Here is a 24,417-nt window from a genome sequence, read left to right as displayed (position 1 = left end):
AGCCCAGTTTTCTCAGAACAAGGCTCAATTTCACATTTTTAGCCAGGGGAAGAGCTGTTACCTGTTTGGGTACGAGGCCAAGGAAGATGTTCTGAAGGGTGATCAGGTAATCATTGGGGTACACTGTCCAGTCTTCCCACGCACGGAAACACAGCATCACCTTTTGCTGAAAGCACGGTAACAAATGTAAGGTTCTATTCCTGCTATAGGTTCCTTTTACCAGTTCTGATGGGGAAGACTTTTTTGTATAAAAACAAGCACTGTCTGAAGACAGCTGGACAATTCCTCCGCTTTTAAATCACAATGTATGGTTTCTGTCTGTTGACACAAGTATATTTAACAAAAAAAATATTTATGTATTCACATTACAAATGGCCATGACAATAAATTAGATTTTCAAATGTCTACCAATTTTCTCAGCATTAATTCTAGCACCACATTGTCCCGTCCTGGTAATATGACCCAAGTCTAGGTTCAAGGGCACATAACTCGGGAAAGTCAATCACTGGGCATCAAAGTTGTGACAAGCACATCTCAACTTCAACATTATGCAATATTTTAAGTTTGAAATGAATCACTTGAGAAATGATGAAGTTGTTTGCTCCACAAACTTGGAACATTTTATGGCAATATCATAAAATCAGGAAAGTTCAAGGGCACTCAGAAACATCTACACTTTTTTGCCTTTTTTATAGCTATACAAAAATTTAAGCAATTTTCCTGAGCAACTCTGTTTTAAGGTACTTAAAGGTCCTTTTAAAGTACATAAAGGTCCTTTCAAAGTACAATCAGTGATCAATGTATTACCTTGAATTGTTCAGCTTTCAGTTTGCCATCAATATTATCATAGGTTTCGTGGACATCTTGAAATATTTCTGGGAGTTTCCTTTGAAATCTGGAATACAATTTAAAATACACAATTCACTGTACAAGTACGATAGATTATACATTAATGTTAGATAAGGGTCGAGAGAAAATGCTACAAATACCAACACAAATGTTCTAAAAGCAGATAAAAATACACCACAATTATATCTGCAAAGTAAAATAGATCAATAATTGGTAATGGGTATCATATAAAAATCAATTATCTGACGTAAAAAATTGTCCTATTTTCACAACAAACATATATGCAAGTAGTCAAATATTACTACATGTATCACACCATTACATGTATAAACAAGGCTATTGTCAAGCAACATGGTCCCCTACCGGCTCCACCATTGTCAGAAATTCCACCATTTTCATATTTAAAAAAAAAATTGGTTGCCATAGCAACCACAATTTTTGACGTAGGAACAAAATGAAATGACATGCATTATGTCCATATTGCCATCCATCCATGTTGCAAGTTTCATGAAAAAACTTTTAAAGTCATCGCAGGATCCAGAAAAGTGTGATGGACTGACTGACAGAGGGAGTGCAAACCATAAGTCCCCTCCGGTGAAACCGGTAGGGGACAAAAAATTTAAAACTACTTACTGTCTCCTGTAAAATGAAGCGTTTGGTACTTTAGCACTACTGTTGAACAGGATATCTGACACCAGGAACAGTCTGGCGATCTGAAAGGCAGAGTAACCAGGTGTTATGTAACCTACATAATACATCAAAAATCATGTAAGCAATTTAGACAAGCACCTAAGAATTCAATCTGAGAATTGTTCTGAGAAAACGGGGTTAAATGAACGGCATAATTAGGGACTACATTTTCCACTTTTTTTTATGCATTTAAAGGAAGTTAGTTCAAACAAAAATCGTGTCTAGGCGCAAAGTGTGTCCTTGATTAGCCAGAGCAGACTGCACATGCTTATCTGGGATGATACTTATATATGTGTCTTGTTCTGAGAAAACTGGGCTTAATGCTTGTGCGTAAAGTGCTGTCCCAGATAAGCCTGTGCAGTCCGGTAAGGTATTTTTAGTTTGAAGGAAGTCCCTTCTTACCGAAAATCAAGTTTAAGCGGTAAGTGTCGTCCCTGATTAGCTGCACAGGCTAATCTGGGACAGACACATTACGAACATGCATTAAGCCCTGTTTTCCCAAGGCGAGGCTCATTTCCTTTTTGAATGCTGCATACTGCATGTATAGCAGGTCTGATCCTCTCTCAACACAAACCTATTAATGGCATTTCACATGTTAAACTTAAACAGCATCAAACAAGATGCTATTTTTTGGGGGGGCACTTAAAGACCCGTGTCCCTTGAACATATGACATCTACTGCTCCATGCCCTATCCCATGTTACCCATACAACAATTTTCCTCGCCACTTTGGGAATGGTACCGGTCAAATTGGGAGAATTAGCAGAGTTTTAATCCTTATATGGCAAATAACATTTATCCTAGGGTCAGAGAAAAGAAATGACATGCTTCATCGAATTGTGCATCACACATACTACACATACACAGGCTGTAATCTATCAATTGAAAAAAATGCCAAAGCTTCAGCTTAACATTTCCACATAAAGTCAGGGATATACATACAAAATGAAATAGTGCTTTTGTTTTAATCAAAATCTTACTGATTTGATTATTTGTATTACTAATTTGCTTGGGAAAAAAAAATCCTAACTGGTAGTTCCTCACCATGACATCAAACAATACCAACTAAATATTCAAGAAACATATTCAAACACCAATGTTATTGAAGACTAAATACTGGAGAAAAATGAATATTACTCTTTGATTAAAGACTGAAGTATGAGAAATATCCTTAATACAGAACTAACAAATAGGGAATATTCTTAATACAATACTTGTAAATAGGCAAGATTCTAACTACATGACTTGCAAATAGCAAAAATTCTTAAGAAAAGACTTGAAAATAGGGAGTTTTCTAAATATAAGGCTTGAAAATAGGGAATACTCTTAATGCAAGATTTACGTATAAGAAATATTCTACATTCAAGACTTGAAAAAAATAGATATTCTTATGACTTGTGAATATGAAACATACTCAAACAATTCAGTTTTCGTAACAGATATTAGTTTCATCAGAAAACAAACTAATAATGACGCACCTTTTTCGGCAGTGGAGTCTGCAGTATAGACAGGGCCTCAGCTATACAGTCCACCACTTCCTCGGCAGAGTCAGCATGGTCCAGACACCACACCATCGCCTCACCGATCTTGGGACGCTCCGGAGTGAGCTCCCTTAGCATGTCCTCAAGCCGGTCACGTTGACTGAATGGGGAGAAAGTTTTATCAACCAAGCTGGATAATGGCTTGGTGCAAACAGCAAAGAAACCTGAACAGCCTGTGAGTAAATCACAGTCTGTTCAGGTTTTATGCTGTTTGCTGCTCATCAGTTTCTCAGGGTTGGAAATGAAGCCTTTGAAACTTTAATCTAGTAAGAAAGGTTTTTAATTAAATTTAAGTTTCTCAGGGACTACAACTGAGTCAAAATATGTATCTATGTGGTAAAGGGTTAAGTCTTTTTAACACATGGACACAAAATGGGACTGGTTGCACACATATAAAGGTCACGGATTACACCGGTGGGGGGCCAACAAAGGCAAAAACAACTGTTAAATTAGGTACCTGTCTGTGAGCTTCCCCTTCTTGGTGCTATCGAAGTTGTCAGGTATCTGTTCCTCAGGTATGATATCTAGGTCGCCGGGGTCCACCAGTTCCTCGGGCATCCCCTGGGTGTAGGGGTTGAGAGGCGGGGGTCTCCAGTGTGACCCGCCCTTGAACATGCGAAACTCCTCCAGGCGCCATTTGTATGGCTGGTCTCCCTTGAAAACCGCAGAGAATATTGAAACAGAGAAAGATTGACAGCAAAGAAGATGGGTGCTGCATTATGGTTTGCTCCCCTCTTCTGCTTCCTTCTGGACTGGTCAATATGAGCAACAGACTAGGAATACTGGGCTTAACCCTTTCAGTCCTGGAACCGAATTTTGAAGGCCTTTGAAAACAGTTTGGATCCAGATGAGATGCCACAGAACGTGATACGTGAACGTGATTCTGATAGTATTCTTTGAAAAAAATTCAAAGAAAATGCTAATTTTAGAAATTCAGCAGAAGACATTTTAGCAGACGACAAATTTCCCAGCATGCAAAGCATGTGTGTAAAGTGTAATACTGAATAATCATGCACAAACTAATCATGGACGAAACTTTACGCATAAAACCAGTCTAGGTGGAAAGTGTTGTCAATGACTAGCCAGCGATAACTGCACAGGCTTATATAAGACGACTTAAAGCTCCCATCTGGAAGAGGGCTCATATTACAAGAGAAAGATCTACAGCAAAATAGTGGGGTGCTCCAATATCTTGTCTGCTCTTGTCTGAGAAAATAAATATAATCTTTGCACATTTTCACGCAAAAAAGGAAGACAGCTTATAGAGATCTTTGATTCGGCAAATATTACTAGACTGGTTGGGCTTTACAATTCGTCTCTTTTTAGCAGTGCCCAGTGGGATTTATCATTAAAGATATTTCCCTTATTGAAATACTAGTACAATTAATCTTCTACTGAAGGCCATATTTATTTCATACTCTGACCACCAAAGTCTGGGGTATCGTGCTATTATGTTTTTTAAAGTGATATGCCAGAATCTTTTTTTTTTTAATTTAAACAAGGGAAACTGATTAAGAATGTATTTGTATGCTGCTTCAAGTTTTTCAACTCAAAACATTTTGTTAAAAAATTCTCTCGAATTAACTTTTTTTCTGTAGGTGATTCAAAGTCAGTGATTGGCATATATATATATATATATATATATATATATATATATATATATATATATATATATATATATATATATATATATATATATATATATATATATGCAGGCAATTTCATGTACATTAAAGGTTTTTACCAAACTCTACCTACATTCAATATGGAGAACAGTTTCCATCGATAGTACACATGTGCTGGGCTCTGATTTTCAAACAGGAACCTGAAAAATGATCATGTGAATTATGCAAATTTTAAAACACAATTTGCGAAGGGGCAACTTGGTAGGGTCCGTCAGGTTATCCCCAACAAATAATGGTTTAGAATGGTTGTCATACAACAATAAATGAATAACTAGCAAAAGACATGTTAATGCTTAGAAGACAAGCTAGTCAGTCAAATTTAATCAAACCAACTTTTTATGAGCACTTTTTTCTGACAGACGTTTTATGAGTAAAAAGGTTGCTCTCATTTTGCATATAATGACCACTAAACACAGAATAAAGATTTGAAACTTGGTATTTCTTTAGAAAACATTTTATTGTTATTACTCAACATGATAATAAATAATACTACAAGAGGGCATGAAAGGCCCAAAGTCGCTCACCTGAGATAACAAGATATTATTGGGACAAATCTTCTGACCAAGTTTCACGAAGATCGGAAAATAAATGTGGCCTCTCGAGTGTTAACAAGGTTTTACTACAGCCATATAAGGAAAAATGCCCCACCCCCTGGCAGCCATGTTTTTCAACCAACCGGCATCATTTTTGAACTTGTCCAAGATATTATCAGGATGAATCTTCTGACCAAGTTGCATGAAGATCGGACAGTAAATGTGGCCTCTAGAGTATTAACAAGATTTTACTATAGCCATATAAGGAAAAATGCCCCGCCCCTTGGAAGCCATTTTTTTCAAGCAAACATAATTATTTTCAAATTCATCCAAGATATCATTTAGACCTATCTTCTGACCAAATTTCATGAAGATTGGACAATAAATGTGGCCTCTAGAGTGTTAACAAGGTTTTACTATAGCCATATATAGCCATATAAGGAAAAAAGCCCCGCCCCTGGTGGCCATGTTTTTAAAGCAACCAAAACCATTTTCGAACGCATCCAAGATATCATTGGGACAAATCTTCTGACCAAAATTCATGATGATCGGAAAATAAAAGTGACCTCTAGAGTGTTAACAAGGTTTTACTACATGTATAGCCATATAAGGAAAATAGCCCCGCCCCCATGGTGGCCATGTTTTTCAACCAACTGGCATCATTTTTGAACTCCTCCAAGATATTGTTGGGATAAATCTTCTGACCAAGTTTCATGAAGATCTGACTATAAATGTGGCCTCTAGAGTGTTAACAAGATTTTACTATAGCCTTATATAGCCATATAATGAAAAAATGCCCCGCCCCTTGGCGGCCATGTTTATCAAGCAAACGTAACCATTTTCGAACTCATCCAAGATATCATTAAGACAAATCTTCTGACCATATTTCATCAAGATTGGACAATAAATGCGGCCTCTAGAGTGTTAACAAGGTTTTACTCTATATAGCCATATAAGGAAAAATGCCCCGCCCCCTGGCCGCCATATTTTTAAACCAACCGGCATCATTTTCGAACTCGTCCAAGATATTATTGGCATTAATCTTCTGACCAAGTTTCATTGGACAATAAATGTGGCCTCTAGAGTGTTAACAAGATTTTACTATAGCCATATAAGGAAAACTGCCCCGCCCCTTGGCAGTCATGTTTTTCAAGCAAAGGTTACCATTTTTGAACTCATCCAAGATATCAGTGGGACAAATCTTCTGAGCAAGTTTCATGAAGATCGGAAAATAAATGCGGCCTCTAGAGTGTTAACAAGGTTTAACTATAGCCATATAAGGAAAAATGACCCGCCCCCTGGCGGCCATGTTTTTCAACCAACCGGCATCATTTTAGAACTCATCCAAGATATTATTGGGATGAATCTTCCGACCCAGTTTTATAAAGATCAGACAATAAATGTGGCCTCTAGAGTGTTAACAAGATTTTACTATAGCCATATATAGCCATATAAGGAAAAATGCCCCTTGGCAGCCATATTTTTCAAGCAAACGTAACCATTTTCAAACTCATCCAAGATATCATTGAAACCAATCTTCTAACCAAATTTCATGAAGATTGGACAATAAATGTGGCCTCTAGAGAGTTAACAAGGCAAATGTTGACGCCGCACAACAGACGACGGACAAAAAGCGATCACAAACATTCCCCCTGTTTTACTATAGCCATATAAGGAAAAAAGCCCCGCCCCTGGTGGCCATGTTTTTAAAGCAACCAAAACCATTTTCGAACGCATCCAAGATATCATTGGGACAAATTTTCTGACCGAAATTCATGATGATCGGAAAATAAAAGTGATCTCTAGAGTGTTAACAAGGTTTTACTACATGTATAGCCATATAAGGAAAAAAGCCCCGCCCCCGTGGTGGCCATGTTTTTCAACCAACTGGCATCATTTTTGAACTCCTCCAAGATATTATTGGGATAAATCTTCTGACCAAGTTTCATGAAGATCTGACTATAAATGTGGCCTCTAGAGTGTTAACAAGATTTTACTATAGCCTTATATAGCCATATAATGAAAAAATGCCCCGCCCCTTGGCGGCCATGTTTATCAAGCAAACGTAACCATTTTCGAACTCATCCAAGATATCATTAAGACAAATCTTCTGACCATATTTCATCAAGATTGGACAATAAATGCGGCCTCTAGAGTGTTAACAAGGTTTTACTCTATATAGCCATATAAGGAAAAATGCCCCGCCCCCTGGCCGCCATATTTTTAAACCAACCGGCATCATTTTCGAACTCGTCCAAGATATTATTGGCATTAATCTTCTGACCAAGTTTCATTGGACAATAAATGTGGCCTCTAGAGTGTTAACAAGATTTTACTATAGCCATATAAGGAAAACTGCCCCGCCCCTTGGCAGTCATGTTTTTCAAGCAAAGGTTACCATTTTTGAACTCATCCAAGATATCAGTGGGACAAATCTTCTGAGCAAGTTTCATGAAGATCGGAAAATAAATGCGGCCTCTAGAGTGTTAACAAGGTTTAACTATAGCCATATAAGGAAAAATGACCCGCCCCCTGGCGGCCATGTTTTTTAACCAACCGGCATCATTTTAGAACTCATCCAAGATATTATTGGGATGAATCTTCCGACCCAGTTTTATAAAGATCAGACAATAAATGTGGCCTCTAGAGTGTTAACAAGATTTTACTATAGCCATATATAGCCATATAAGGAAAAATGCCCCTTGGCAGCCATATTTTTCAAGCAAACGTAACCATTTTCAAACTCATCCAAGATATCATTGAAACCAATCTTCTGACCAAATTTCATGAAGATTGGACAATAAATGTGGCCTCTAGAGAGTTAACAAGGCAAATGTTGACGCCGCACAACAGACGACGGACAAAAAGCGATCACAAAGGCTCACCATGAGCACGTTGTGCTCAGGTGAGCTAAAAACAGGGAACACATAAGATATGAAGGGAAGACATATGTTAACGTTGTGTTATTGTAATTCTATCTTTTTACTTTTTAAATAATGTCATACATATATATTAATTGACAAACTGGAATCAAACTTGGAAACAATGTTTATAAATAAGCTTCGCTGATACTTACTTGAACATGGGATTATTTATTTCCCTATTCATTATCATTGCTTCAAACATGGGCCCTTCCCGGACAACGAACTCTACCATTCGGTGAATTATGCAGAGCAGGTTCCTGAAATATGTCCAACTTCATCGCACCACGAAGCACTGCCTCAACAGCAGGCAGATCAAGAATTCATTTGTTTAGTAATTTACCCCCCCCGCAAAAAAATCCCCCAAAAACATGTTAAGGTTGTCAAATATTGATTAATGTACTCATCAATGGGTAAGAAGGCAAAGAATCAGTATGTTTCCCCCTGTACTCAACAATGGTTTGGTTAGCAAAAAATAATGTTTCCCATTGGGTCAAGATTGTAATTCAGTATACAGTTATGTATAAAAAATAATAAAAAATATACAGGAAATTCACAAAGTGTTGAAAAGTCTTCAATTAATTATGAAAAATTTACTTCACAGTCAATGGGCATTCCACCCTTGAGACTTTAAAAAATATAATTGATAGATATGCAAGTGAGAAAAAATAGCTTTATGTCATTGTCTTGAAAGCTGATTTTGGTAAATATTCAAACAATTTATTGTTAAAAGATTATCACAACAGATTTTTGAAAAAAGCCTTAAAATAAATATTGACAATAGAATAAAAAGTTTTCCATCTTAAAAATTTCATACTTTTCATAAAAGAAGACAAACATATGTATTTTAATATGGGTTGCATACAATTGTGCAAAATTCATACAAGCTCATAATTATACAAACAAATCATGTACTCATTTTAAAACTGTTTCAAACTAGATTCAACAAGGAATATTTGTTCTGCTTTACAGTATCATATGACCAAGAACAATACTTCACATTTTCAATACGGCAAAATGCCCATATACAGGACAGATATATCAAATTATGCAGAATTCAATTGTATTATCTGTTGCATTGCTGTAGACAGAACACATCCAGAGAAATTGATGCCAATAAGACATTAGAGCAACAATAATATATGCTTGTATTTACATGTCACATTACTAAATAATTCCTCAGTAATTCTTATAAAAAGAATGTTATGGGACTTTAGTTATTTTCATAATGTTTACAATACATGACTTTGATCTTTTAATTAAATTCTAGTACTACACACACATTTTTGCATAAACCATGCTATGCAGTCTACATGAAATATATCTTTCAGAATGTGAAATCAAGTTTTGATGCCCACTACATGTAAAACCAACTAAAAGCATTTTCACCATTCACACACATATTGATAGAATAAGAACCTCCACACTTGAACACAGTGATAACTTCTTAAACTTACCCATTGAAACACATAAATCACACTTCTTCAACTTTCACACTATCACACAATGATCACACTTTCTTGAACTTTCACACTTGCACATATTGATCACACTTCTTCAAATTTTTAAACCTGTACACATTGATCACGCTTCTTCAACTTTAAAACTTGCACATATTGATCACACTTCTTCAACTGTCACCAAACACACATTGATCAAACTAACACACTTCTTTAACTTTCCCATTATCAAACATTAATCACAATTGCACACATTGATTCCACTTATCGATCACACTTCTTAAACTTGCATATTTTTTACATTGTTTCAAAATATATTATATTTTGGACAATCTGCTAAGCAAAAAATAAATCAAAATTAAAATCAACAACAAAATGACTTTTATTATATTAACAATTAAAATATTTTTTCTGAAACCAATTATAATCATCTGATAACTTAGTTTTAACATCCAATATCTCTAAGAGGATAACAAAACTGCCCAACAAAAATCTCATATATTAGGCACAACATTATAAGCAAACATTTGATAAGAAATTCTGTAATGTTGGAAATCTTCGCCAATCTTCTCTTGCCGTTGTCCTCCCGCTGTATGCTCCATCTCATCAAGGTCTTAGTTAATAACTTACTACCTTAAAACTTTTTTTTAACTAAAAAAATTTGCCTTGCCAACTCCAAACATACATTTTAGGAACAAATGGAATAAGTCAAAATTGATCAATTGATCAACTAAAATAGATTGTTTTGGCCGTATTATGAAACATATTTAAATGTCTTTAGAATAAAAAATCCAAACAAAAAACGTTTGGTGTTTCTACTGCTTTAAGAAAATTTAAGAAAGTATGTTTTTGTGGATATTTTGAAAGAAATGCAAGGACTTTGCACTTTGAAACTCTCCGAAACAGAAGAACAACTTTTAACAGCAATTATCTGTCAATCATTGATTTAGATAAAATAATAAGAGGCAATACCTTTCTGTAGGAATAACCACTTTGATGACGGCTTTCGATAACGTCTGGAGAAATGGATCATGGTAAACGATATTAAATATTACTTTAATGTCCAAACATACCAAGCACATTTCTCACAATTATTATATCGAACAATATATTATTTTTTGCGAGTCTTTTTGCAAATATCGCATTATCATAATTACATAAAATAAGCATTGTAATCACAGATGTGTTTTACACACATAAGTACTTGATAATAAATCCTATTGAAACGTTCCCCTATCGCAGCTGTTCCATCAACATATATTCAAGCATATCACTTCCACCGTAATTGTTTATTTATTTAATTTTATAAAATTTAACATTTATTTACCAAACCAATTACTTTCTACTAAGTGAAATTAAAAAATTCAATTAACGTAAAAAAATCCTCAGTTCATTAAAATGTACACATTTTACCAACAAAATAGGCAATTATAAGTCTTTTCGTATTAATAAAATGTATAACGTATATATAACTGATTTATTTGATATTGACCCTAACTGAATATACCTACCTTGCATATACATATATATTATAATACAATAAATCGAGCCATATTTTTATAATGTGAAAAAGAATCTACCTGCATTTAAGCTGTGACATATTATTTAGATTGAAATATTCTGGTAAAAAATGTGTCCTATACATGGTTTTTACAGTTATACGAAATAAAAGAAAATACTAAGAACTAAATCATTCTTTAAACTATTGGTCTAAAATAAATTTCTTCTTTTAAAGATTTGTGTATTTAGGTGTTAACAATTGTTTTACTAAGTAATTAAATATGTGTGTATCAATTCATTACTTTTTGAAAAACTTTTCTCTAAATACATTAGCTGTATCAATTGTATTATGTACACACACATTTAAAAAATATTTTAATCAAGGATTCTGTTTCACATTTGAAAAAATCAGGCATGAGAACTGAAACTTTAAACAAAAACTGAAATCCCTTAATCACATTCCAAATGAATTTATAATACAAACAGCATTGAACAATTTCTACAACTTTTAAGACAATCAGTTTTAGCAGAGAACAAATAGGAAAATCAGCTCAAATGAGTACATTTCTCATGTTTTGAATTGGCAAATGAAATTTAAGGTTACACACAGCACCTACCAAGTTCTAAAACTTTTAAAAATGAGCGATTTTAGCAGAGAACAAACATCAGCTCAAAAGAGTACAATTCTCATGCCTGTTTATTATGCAGCAACTTCATTAAAACAAGGGAATAAAAAGCATCACCTGACTGCATTAACCATTACCTTATTCATTTCGTCCCGGTTGGCCGGTGGCCCATACCAGCCCCGTGGTTGCCCAGACCGTCTCTGGGCGTTGAAGGGAAGCCCCGAGGGGGGCGGGGGTTGGGTGAGCTCCGCAAGCGCTGGCGGGATGTACACAGGGTGTGGGGGAATCTGAACGGGCTTGCCCCAACCTAGCTTCATTTCAAAACCACCTATTTCTCTGCCTGTGTTGGACATTAGACGGCTTGTGCATGAGTATGCGGTCATTTTTTTTTAGGTAAAACATGTTATTTATAAAGGTTAAACATTCATATTGTGCTAGAAAACTGCAATACTGGAATGTTAATATTAACAAAGAGTCTGGTTTGTATAAAGTAACATGTTCATATGGCAGTGAAACAATAGAGCTTCACTCTGGGAAAATGGGGCTTAATGCATGTGAGTAGGTTCGTCCCCGATAAGCCTGTGCTTTCTGCATGGACAGGACTCAAGCTAAGAAGAGACTGCCTTTGAACGAAAAATTCAATAATAGCGTAAAGTGTCAGCTTTTCATAGCCTGTGCAGATTGCACAAACTAATCTGGTACGACATTTTATACACATGCAACAAGCCCAGTTTTCCCAGATCAATACTCAAATTTATATTGTAATCATTTAGTAAAATTGTCTTTCTGTCATGCTTAAAAAGCACTAAATTTACGCTTATTCTGGCCTTTGGCATATGGCTACCAACCTGAACATTTGGCTGAGGAAATTTACATTTGGCAATTTTTTTTCATCATCAAAGCCACACAATATCCAAAATTTTAGAAACTAAGTTAAGTTTGGCTAAAGAAAATTTTCAGAAAGGGTGTTACCTGATGTAACAGTGTGTTCCAAACTAATTTGGAGCAATAATTATCTTAATGATACTTACAGGACTATTTTGAATATTAATTTTTTGTTCAATATAAAATCAAAATTCAATTATTGATTATTTAATTTCATTTCTCAATTAAGCCAAAATGACTTCAAGACAAACATGCATTCTCTTTATCTTACTTGTACACAATTGGTCAGCACAACTACATGTATACATGTATCACAAGCAAAATTTCAACTACATGTATATCACAAGCATGATCAGAAAGTAAACTACACATTTGACACTAAACGGGTACCTTTGAGATGTTTCAAGGCTCTTTCTCCATCTTTCCTGTTCATAAAAGCCACAAATCCACAGTTTCTCCCCCTTGATTTCTCTTCGTCCGTTCTAGGCCACATAATTTTAACACTAGCTAAAGGTCCAAATCTGCCAAACAACTCCATAAGTTGTTTTTCTGTCATCTGCGTAAAAAAAACAATATGAGACTGTCAATATGATAGTTCAACACATTTCAGCCACTCTCTAGCAAAACAGGGCTCAATGCCTCTGCATAAATTGTTGTAAAAACTAGCCTTTCGCTAATAGAAGACTTCCTTTTATAGAAAAATACAATTAAAGCAGAAAGTGTCTTTTCTGATAAGCCTGTGCAGACTGAACAGGCTTATGAAGGATAACACTTAACCCACATGAATTTAGCCTGGTTTCCCCAGTTAGATTTGAGGTGTAGCTGGAAAAATAAAATGTGCCACAATCTTAACATTTCATAAGCTGTGGATATTACAATCTAAAGTAAAGTTTAGACATGTCACTGAAATTGCAAAAATTGAACAGTATAAATAAAACATACATTTTAATGTTGTTTTGCAGCACAGGACTCAAACCATCAATTTTGGGTCAATCTCCCACTTACGCAATTTTCAACTGTTTGTTTTAGAGACCTTAATTAAAACAGGCAAATACATCGATAAGTATCCCCCGCCATTGATATCTATTAACCCATGCAAATTCATGTTGATATCTTATGTAGTTTCTTTGATATAGCCCTTACACAATTTTGTGACCGAAAGACGGACAAACTGATAGACAGACTGACAGATGGACAACGCCAATTCTATATCCATCTGCCTTTGACAGGGAATAATTTAAAATGAAGACAATTCTTTCTAACTTATCCCAGACATCATCCATCTAACTGAATTGGGGTCAAATTGGTCATTGTATACTACTTAAAAGTACTCTTAAGTATATTGCAATTTACACTGGGTACAGAAAGTATGCTTAAAGACACCTGGTCATACTCCAAGGTACTTTTTTGTACTTTTCCTTTACCCGAGTACTTTGTAGCATACTTAAAGAGTAGACAGGGTACTTTTAAGTAGAACTAAGCTGAAAATGATCAACTGAGCCAAATTTGTAGTTACAACAAAACCAAATATACACAAACGTAAACAACTTTCAAGGCTTACTTTTGGATTAATACTAGAGATGTATATATTTGTAGATGTCTCATCCGTCGTCAGATCGTACATTCCAAGCCCACTACCCATCGATCCCGACAAGTCCAGGTCGCTCTCGAACCGAGATTTCCTGTCGTCGTCGGTTTCTGGGAACACGGCTATTCCGCCTATCGGATCTCCCCGACCAAACCGGGTAGCGCCGCTGTCACCACCTCTGATATCACGCTTCAGCTTGTGTCTCTCTTCTCGTTCCTCTTGTATTCTAGATATCAGTTACAAAAACTATGAACCTACATCCATAAGGATATAAAAATAACTCATTTCTCAGTGGCTTATTTAAGCACCACCTCATGTGAGGGAAATGCCTTACCCCCTTACAAGGTTCAACTAAACTCTTCATTTGTATACAGATGCAGCAAAGTTAAAAAGTATGTTAAAATATTAGCTTTATATTTAAAAGCTGGAATTTAGCTGAATGGAGATAATAAAACCCTGTTTCTGTTATTAGTTCAATTAAAAATGACTTTGTCTTCAATTGCTTACTGTAACATGTATGGCACATTTCAAATCGCACAATATTGAATTTTTGAGGTTTACTGAATTGTAATATTTCCCTTAAAGGGGCCTTTTCACGTTTGGGTAAATTGACAAAATTCAAAAAAGTTGTTTCAGATCCGCAAATTTTCGTTTTAGTTACGATATTTGTGAGGAAACAGTAATACTGAACATATACCATGCTCTAAAATAGCCATTATATGCATCTTTTGACGATTTAAAAACCCAAAAATTATAAAGCGTTGCAACGCGAAAGTACGAGGATTGCTTATATAAAGTATAAAATACGTTTAATATTGTATCCGGAAGGATGGTTGAGAGGTCTAAGCCGTAGACTTTTTACTACAGGACTTCAGAGGTCAGTGGTTTGAGTCCTGCTGAGGGTTACCTTTTTTTCTTTTTTTAATTTTATTCTTGATTTTTTTACTGGAGCTTTTAATATCCAATGCTTACATTTATCAATATAAAGCATTTAATGACAAACTTCAAAACATGCCAAAATCTGTGAAAAGGCCCCTTTAACCTTCACTAAAGATTAATTTGTTAACATAAATATTCTTAAAGAGCTTTTTTTATATGGCTCCATGGCCCAATAAGTCAAAGATGTCATAAACAGAAACTTCTTTTAGAAAATACATTTTTGGTGGTCATTTACACTCTCTCTCTCTTGCTATAACTCATTTACAATGACATTCTGCATTAAACAACGTAAACAAGAGATGTTTTTGTCACAAACACAATGTCCCATATTGCGCTGCTTTGAAGCCATAATTATATTTGACCTTTGACCTTAAACGATGACCTTGACCTTTCACCACTAAAAATGTGCAGCTCCATGAGATACACATGCATGCCAAATGTCAAGCTACTATCTTCAATATTTCAAAAGTTATGACCAAGGTTAAGTTTTTGGACAGGCACACACAATGTCAGACAGAGACACATACAATTACAGACAGACAGGCCAAAAACAATATACACACGATCATTCCATCCGGGGGCATAAAAATATGTATTGCTGCTATAAAAGCATAAGAACAAACATCAAGAGAAAAAACAACTTTAAAATTACTAAAGAAAAGTAGATATGGGGACTCACCGCTTCAGTTCCTCTTTAAACATTTCTAAATTGCTCTTTTTCTTGTCTTCTGTTTTCTTCTTTAACAGGACTTTCTGCTTACCACAAACAATATCATTATTGATCAATTATCTTTTCATTTAAGTGATTAACATATGAAATAACTAACACGTTCTTTATCAAGCAATATAATGAATTCTGTATATAAACCATGAGCTTTTAAATATACAAATAATGATAATGCATATATTCCCAAACATTGTATGACTTTTATGTTCTTTTTCTGTAGCTGAATATAGGTCACATACCCTCTGATTTTTTTTTAACATCATTTAATTTTTCCCCAAAATTAACTTATCCCTTTAAATGTTATCGCCCCAGACCCAGTACCCAAGCCCCCCTTACCCAAAATTAACTAACCCCAACATACACAATTCCCTGATCAGTCACATCACATGAAAGTCATACCAAAATTTTGTTATCAAACAATCTTCTTTCTCAAATATTTGAATGCTAGGGCCTCAACTCCATAAAAAACAATGAATTCAAACTATGCATACCGAAATTGACTCTTAACCATTTAACCTACATGTATGTAAAACATTAACAAAAGTTACATGTTGTTCTCCAACAGACTTACAGGTGGTATATGCTGTATTGGTTCTTCCTTCAGCTCCTTTGTTGACTGGAATGTGGATGCCAGCTCAGCCAGCTTGGATGTGGGCTTGTACAGGCGACCTTTGTCTGCCTTGGCAGCTGAAATGTTGAGAATATCAAAACAGGTGCCTCTTTCAGGGAACACTGGGCTTGATGCATGTGTCTAGTCCCATTCCAGATTAGCCTGTGCTGACTGCATAGGCTTTTCTGTCATGACCATAGCTCCAGATAAGATTCGTACATGTATCTGCGTATTTACGAATTAAAAAAAAAAAAAAAACGCATTAAAAATCAACCCGGTACGTAACGTTACGCAATACAAATGCGTAACAAGTTTAACCAATAATCCAGTTGAGTTTTTAGTGTAAGTTAACCTTTGAATCAAAAGTAAACAAGCTTGTAATCAAAATGGCAGCCCATCATGTTTGTGGTTAAAAAGGGACGTTTTAAGCGACCAGCGGCTCTTGCGGGAATGTTTTAAAGAAAGTCTGTTCATATCATCATTTTAACTTCTTTGCATTTATGAACATAAATAACAAATAATATTTCTAGATTAAACGCGCCATGTAATATGTAAGTTATCTGTGGAAATAGAAGTACCCTTTATGGCTGAAACAAAGGATTAAAATACGCTTTAACAATAATATCAGGGGGTAACATACCATTTCAACAAAATCCTTATCTTGAGCTGGTCATGACACTTTACCCATTAAACACTGTTTTCCCAGAGCGAGGTACCAATATAATTATTATAATGTACATGGTTTGTACCGCATTTAGTATAAAATTGGTGTTTTAATAAAAACATATCAATAATATGTATTTTTAGCTCCCCCCAACCCCATTCAAAACAAAAACCTTTCAAGTAATAAAGATTCTTCTTAACCCATTTATGCCTAGCATCTTGGAAAAAGGCCTTGGCAAACAGTGTAGACTGAGATGAGACGCCACATGATGCTTTAAGGAATTTCTGTAAGAAATATTCTAAATATAGAAACAAATATTCTAGACATCCATAATTTTGGAAATAAATTGATCCAATTTAGAAGGATGGGAGAGTCCACTAGGCATAAATGGGTTCAAGCATGTGTGCAGAAGTATTCAATTCTGCATTTTCTTACTATGATCTTCCCCTGACTTTTCTCGTTCTACCCTCCACCCCCAACACACAAAGGACCCAATCTCACCACGGTGAGAAAAGCCCCCAGTATGCACATATAAGCTTACCCTTGTCTGGAGCGTTCACTGTCTCTCCTTTCACCCATGTCTTCCCTTGCTTGCTGGCCTCTGCAAATGACGCCACAAACTCCTCATAGACAGCGGCAGCTGCAACCTGGTCTTGCTGTAACATGACAAAGAGAAAGAGGCTGTCAAAGAATTGTTTTCAAAAGTGTACATTAAGCAATGGCATTTGTTGAGCACAGAAGCTTTTATATGTAATTTTAACCAAATGGAAACAACTCCATAACAATAGGGCTTAAGGACCACAAAATACTAAACTGTTCTTAGCAGGTAGTGATCACTAGGTTTCACAATAGACTTATAAGGAAAACTGCCGTAACACCTTGCAAGTTGCAGTCAAGTTTTTTAACAAACCACAATATTTTTTTATTGAAATCATTTACAGATGTGATGGACGACAAGAAAACACATGAGCATGCATCAATGGAATGATCCCTACCATTGTGTTGCTATATGTATATCCCTCTTCATTCAGGCCTACCATTGTGTTGCTATATGTATATCTCTCTTCATTTAGGCAGGGGATTATAACAGATCTTTCAAGTGGGTTTTAAGACCATGATGTAAGTTTAATGTTTTGTTAAAATACTTGCATTCTAATTAATAAAGGAAAATAACTCAGCACATAATACAATGAAATGTATTTTACAAATGTTTGTTAGTGCCTTTGCAGTCCAGTGTGTTTTTCCACCTGTTTGGAAAAGTGTTCAGGGTCCTTTGGATTGGGACTAAATTTGGGAATTTGGTGTTGTTGCTTTTTTTGCTACAAAATATTTTTTTAATTAAGAATAAAAGATTTGCAATATTGTATTTATTATCTTAATTGCTTTCAACTTACAGTGATGAACAAAATGTTTGATTTAATTAAACATGAATTTTTTTAGACTATTAGTTCTGAATTTTATTAATTTTGGGCAGTCATTTGAGATTGGGAATGGGCAGAACAATAATTAGAATGCATGACAGATTTCTCTGAGGTCAGAATTTAAAACAATTTTGTGAATTGGTACAATGGCGTTTTACAGGGTGTTACAGGGCAAGAATGAATCTGGACATGATTTAAATGATGTTTAAAGCAGCACTCTTCTGTTAAAATACAGGGCTTATGTCCCTCTTAAGAAATGGCTGCTTTCACAATTACACGAATAAGAAGTTTGCAACTAAAATTTCACAATTTTGAGAATTTTGCATATTAAATTTTCTCAATTTTGAGAAGTTTGCAACTCAAATTGCCGCAATATAAAAAGTTTCTCCTCAATGCTCACAATTTTGAAAAGTTTGCAACTTATTTGTTCACAATTTTGAAAATGTCTCAAATTATTTTTCACAAATTTAGGGACCAAAGGAGGCTTCAAAAAACGGAAAAACGCATGGACAATCCAATGAAGATGATATATACCTTCTTCCGCATCTCCTCCTGTTCACGCTTGGATAACCCTTTCTTTGCCAAGATCATTTTGATTTCTTCTATTTAAATTTGCACTTCAAGGTCCTTAGAACATGATATGTCAATACTGAAACAGAAAAGTGGAGTTTGTTGTATTAAATTTAAAAGAAATGAAAAAAAAAATTAAAGGGACGTTTTCACAGATTTTGGCATGTACTGAAGTTTGTCATTAAATGCTTTTAATTGATAAATAAACCTCATATGCCATCAATGCTCATACAATGACTGTTTATTTTATACTTTATATAAGCAATCCTCATTGTGCCACACAATATACATGTAACTATAACAACAGATGTCTCCAAATTATTCAATCTTTGGGCCTTTGTAACATTTTATAATTTTCAGGATTTTAAATCGTCAAAAGATGCATATAATGGACATTTTAAAGCATGGTAAATGTTCAGCATTCCTGTTTCCTCGCAATTATCATAAGTACAACAAAACAGTGCCAATCTGAAACATTTTTTTTCTTCAATTTTGTCAATTTGCCAATGCGTTAAAGGGACTGTAAACCAGGAATGACGAAATAATAAAAGTTCTAAAATACTGTATTTTTTTACAATTGTTAATTTATATTGATTAAAATTATAAAATATCATGACTGGTATATTACATTACTTGAAAAAATTCATATTTTCAGTATACATTGTGTATTCGGCAATAAAATAGGTAACAACGATTTACACACTATAAATAACGCAAGTAGATTGATCATTTTATATATAAAATATATACAATTCACTACGCATGCAAAATTTGCATTTCTGGGTTTGTCACGTGTCGATGATGATCAATCTACTGGCGTTATTTATAGTTAACTGGTAGTTACCTGGTAGACATACCCAGTAAATTTATTACTAAATATACAGAAAATATGAAAACTTAACAACTTTTTTCAAGTAATTTAATATACCAGTCGTGATATTTTAATCAATATAAACCAATAATTGTACAAAAACACTGTATTTTACCACTTTTCTCTGTCGTTGTGGTTGACAGGTTGTGGTTGACAGGTTGTGGTTGACAGGTTGTGGTTGACAGTACCTTTAAAGGTCTCTTTAAATACTCAGCATGAAATCACTTGCGGGAAAAGATCTAGAGATAAAATGCATGGTGGCGTGACGGTGCTGTATTCTGATTCTATGTGGTTTTCTTGAAATCCTACCCCTTTAGTTGGTAAACACAAATATATATATTCTTAGAAATTTATGATATGTTGGAAAATTTCAATGACAAATGTATAGAAATTGCTTAAAAACCTTATGTACTAGTAACACAGGGCTCTCGCTAGGATTTTAAAACAGGAGTCCTTGGACTCCTTCCTTGGAAAAAGTAAGAGTCCAAAAAGAAAAAGTAGGAGTCCAAAAGGAATCAAAGCGCTGAAGGCACTGAAGATGTTCGCTATTGCATAATTTAACACGCAATTCATTTTTCAAAATCAATTGCAAGTTTGAAATGAACACACGCCATTTAACTTAATAAAGTGTGTGTCATAGCGCACCATCACGGGTCGAGTTTTGTGTGCACTTTTTATCATCCTTATTATTTCATAGAAATAACTAAGACAAAATAAAAACAACATGCTTTTTGGAAGTTCTGAAAGCATAGAAAGTATCAGGGCTCGAATTTAACTTTTTTTTCTACTTGCAAAACATTGCGAGCAGCTTTAATACCAACTCGCAAAATCAAAAACATTCTCGCAAATTTTGCTGGAAACATAATTAAATTTTGTTTTTTTATTCAACAGTTAACTTTGCTTTATCTTTCGTATTGTTATTTCCATCTGTGGGCAAAAAGAAACTAGTTATTTTTCGCTTCGACGCCATGTCTGTTCAAGTTCAATGAACACATGTGAATAAGTCGACTGTTTAACGTTCTTTGTACCAATACCATCCTCGTATCTGTACTATAAGTATACTGGTCTATATACAAGGTGCGCGCTTCCGCATACGGGTATTAGGATGTTCTATGACCTATGGTTTAGCGTTCAGGATGTCAAACGCATTTAGCAATATTACTGTTTTTTTTTCACTATTTCTTTACTCGCAAAAAATTACTAGTGGCTTAAAACTTAACTTGCAATCGGTATTTTTCACTCGCATTTTGCGAGTGTGCGGGTGTTAATTTCGAGCCCTGAAGTATGATGAAAATGGTAATGAGAACTTAATACATGTATAAAGAAAACTTGCAGTCTCCATCATATTAGAGGAATATTTTTTCTAATATCAAATGACTATCTCACCAAAAATATAAATTTATAAGGAAAGTTCCGTGTCCAAAACTTTTGATTTTTGACACCATATACAATTTCAAAATATACAATTATCTTCGTATCTTGTATATGGAGGAATAAAATTATATAAACATTGCTGTTAATGCTTTACTTGTTACCCGAGCAGTTCACAAGGTGTCAACAACGCTGACATAAACATAGGTATAGAGCACTAATGCGCCTTTAAGGGTAGCTGTTTTACTCAGTTTTCATCTTAGTGACTTTTACATAACGCCAACAGACACGCATGAATATTTTCGAATATTTAATAAGCTGATTCGAGATACAACCTCTGAATTTTTGCTACATCACTGCGTATGTGCTCAATTCAAAGGATGTAGCACTGTTCTGTGTAAGGAATTTCGGACTACTCTCTGTATGCTCAAACGACACAAATTGTGGCCCTGTTACAATTACGCGTTACAATCCATATCGCAGAATTTCACTTTCGCCTCCAAGATGAGAAAACAATCATTAGCGAAATAGTATAGTGTCACGATAAGAGAAAATCATTTAATTATCATACCACAATGTTTGCCGTACTTATAATGACATTCCGAAATGTCCGATTTCAGATTAAAAATGTATAAATAATCGCTGGTACTTGAATTAGTGGTTCAGCGGACCAACGAAATCCACGAAAATTCGTACCACACGAAATTTAATGGTTTTACAGTATTGCGTCTAACTCGGATTATGAACCGTTAGCTCCACCCATTCTGACATTTCATTCAACAAAGTTATCTCAGGTGTAAGCGAGCTTGATATTGATTTGCCCAGCTAGCATGCGCGCTTCCATAACAAAAAAGATCACGCGTGGTCGCTTACTATTGTGCAGACCGGGTTTCGCTTTTTGTTTCAATGCTTATGCTGACAATGAAACCAAATTGAAAACCAGTCCGGATTTGAATGGCGGACAATTTCGATACATTTCAGCGGCTTGATATGACGCAATTTTCGATATTTTTTATACATTTTTATTGCAAAAAACGTACCAGGGACTCTCCTATTGGTTTGGAACATGCGTTCTTTTTCAAATTTATGCATATAAATACGCATAATTAAGCAATTCCGAGAGCCCTGATTAAACATATTAAAAACGATCATATGCTTTTAAAAATTATTTTATTTTGTCACCACCAAGGTTCTGGTTTCCACCCTAATTTAATGCACCTATGTTTTTGAGAATTTTTGGAGGTTTTTAAGAGGAAACCTTTGTGATTGTTCACAGATGCAATGTGGGCAGAATAAAAATAATCTGATTTACCTAATTTTGCAGGGGTCTCTGCCTAGTCTGGGGGAACAGTACCTGTACCCTCAGATGAGGGAAAATAAGCGTTGTTTGTTTAAAATGGGGGATTTTTCACCAATTAATATATGAATACAAAATATATACCTTTTACATCATTTATTGGTTTTTATTATCTTGACTTCTAACTGTCAATACATTTTAAAACATTTCAATTCATTACATGGTGGGTGGGGTAATGACATTGAAGAATCGATAATTGTTTGGGTGTCAATTTCAGTATGAGACAGTGTCTCGTTGTTTTCATTACATGTTGAAAGCGGTAACAACGTGGAGGTATCGACACATTGTTGATTTTCATTTGTTTTGTGAAGTTCTGTCTCATTGTCGATTTCATTACCGGTACTTTGAATCTGACTAAACATTTTCTGGTTCAATAAAATTTCAATTTTCTTGCACGAGTAAGAAATTGTTTTTTTATTTTTCTTTCTATATGATTTTTTATTATGAGACATGACAAACAAGGGACAAAATTGTCACAAAACCAGGTTTTCATTGTGAAAAAAAAATCTGATAAAGGGAGAAAACTCAAACTGAACTTTTGAAATGACCAAAAAAAATTAACCCCCTTTGTAATTTTTTTTTTTTTTTTTTAAATCTATTTTTAGTCGTGGCGACCTTGACATTGGAGATATTGACGTGATTCTTTCGTGGGACACACCGTCCCATGATGGTGAACAAATGTGCCAAATGATTTTAAAATCTCACAATGAATGACATAGTTATGGCCAGGACAAGCTCATTTATGGCCATTTTTTACCTTTGAACTCAAAGTGTGACCTTGACCTTGGAGATATCGACGTAATTATTTCGCGCGACACACCGTCCAATGATGGTGAACAAATGTGCCAAATGATTTTAAAATCTGACGATGAACGACATAGTTATGGCTCGGACAAGCTCATTTATGGCCATTTTTGACCTTTGAACTCAAAGTGTGACCTTGACCTTGGAGATATCAACGTAATTATTTCGCGCGACACACCGTCCAATGATGGTGAACAAATGTGCCAAATGATTTTAAAATCTGACAATGAACGACATAGTTATGGCCCGGACAAGCTTATTCCGCCAGCCCGCCAGCCAGCCAGCCAGCCAGCCCGCCAGCCAGCCAGCCCGCCCGCATTCGCCAATCTAATAACCAGTTTTTTCCTTCGGAAAACCTGGTTAAAAAAGACCAAATGTATCCAAATATAAGCTTTGGTTCCCGAATAATCACTGGCCCTTTGGCTATTTTCGTTTATGCTGTATTTTACATCACGTGTTGTTATTGAATCAGAAACCGATTCCAGTGTAAGCAGGTGAGCGGAAAGGTTACACAGCACTAAGAATATTATTATTTGATACCAAGGGGGAATTTTTATTGAAATGGGGGGAAAATATATACTTTTTGACAGGGGAAATGGGGCAGAATTTTTTCGGCCCCAAATATTGCAGATCGACCCCTGTTTTGGCAATGTGAATTAAAAGACTGGATTTTCTGTCTTGTTGGTCTTGTAAATTAGATAAGAGTGTTAATCTGGATTGTCATACTGCTACTGGACGTGCACAGTTTGTAAAGTGCCCATACAATTACAATTTTCAGACTTAATTTAAGCCATTAACTGAAGCAT

At 35.1% G+C, this 24,417-nt stretch overlaps 2 protein-coding genes across 5 annotated transcripts in view; one reads left to right on the top strand and one right to left on the bottom strand.

Moving 5' to 3' along the window:
* Positions 1 to 24,417, top strand: part of LOC127834929 (uncharacterized) — a 438,004-nt gene that overhangs the window by 306,919 nt on the left and 106,668 nt on the right. The gene's annotated exons all lie outside the window — the stretch shown is intronic.
* LOC127834926 (U2 snRNP-associated SURP motif-containing protein-like) overlaps positions 1 to 24,417 on the bottom strand; it is a 36,378-nt gene that overhangs the window by 11,474 nt on the left and 487 nt on the right. For 3 of the 4 annotated variants that reach the window (XM_052361052.1, XM_052361054.1, XM_052361056.1), the window contains exons 2-16: positions 19,173 to 19,287; positions 17,759 to 17,873; positions 16,515 to 16,630; positions 15,896 to 15,969; positions 14,251 to 14,503; positions 13,080 to 13,245; positions 11,942 to 12,144; positions 10,651 to 10,694; positions 8,374 to 8,478; positions 4,838 to 4,904; positions 3,537 to 3,733; positions 3,017 to 3,179; positions 1,483 to 1,562; positions 808 to 895; positions 62 to 166 (exon numbers count right to left, since the gene is read on the bottom strand). In XM_052361052.1, the coding sequence (XP_052217012.1) occupies positions 62 to 166; positions 808 to 895; positions 1,483 to 1,562; positions 3,017 to 3,179; positions 3,537 to 3,733; positions 4,838 to 4,904; positions 8,374 to 8,478; positions 10,651 to 10,694; positions 11,942 to 12,144; positions 13,080 to 13,245; positions 14,251 to 14,503; positions 15,896 to 15,969; positions 16,515 to 16,630; positions 17,759 to 17,873; positions 19,173 to 19,229 (1,833 nt within the window). In that variant the 5' untranslated portion in view covers positions 19,230 to 19,287. Of the gene's footprint in view, positions 1 to 61; positions 167 to 807; positions 896 to 1,482; positions 1,563 to 3,016; positions 3,180 to 3,536; positions 3,734 to 4,837; positions 4,905 to 8,373; positions 8,479 to 10,650; positions 10,695 to 11,941; positions 12,145 to 13,079; positions 13,246 to 14,250; positions 14,504 to 15,895; positions 15,970 to 16,514; positions 16,631 to 17,758; positions 17,874 to 19,172; positions 19,288 to 22,762; positions 22,805 to 24,417 lie in introns of those variants that run through there. The other variant, XM_052361053.1, reaches the window with a different exon arrangement.

This window comes from Dreissena polymorpha, chromosome 6, assembly GCF_020536995.1.
Source record: "Dreissena polymorpha isolate Duluth1 chromosome 6, UMN_Dpol_1.0, whole genome shotgun sequence".
In the NCBI taxonomy this organism is placed as follows: Eukaryota; Metazoa; Mollusca; class Bivalvia; order Myida; family Dreissenidae; genus Dreissena; species Dreissena polymorpha.
This window is presented reverse-complemented; position numbering and strand designations above follow the sequence as displayed.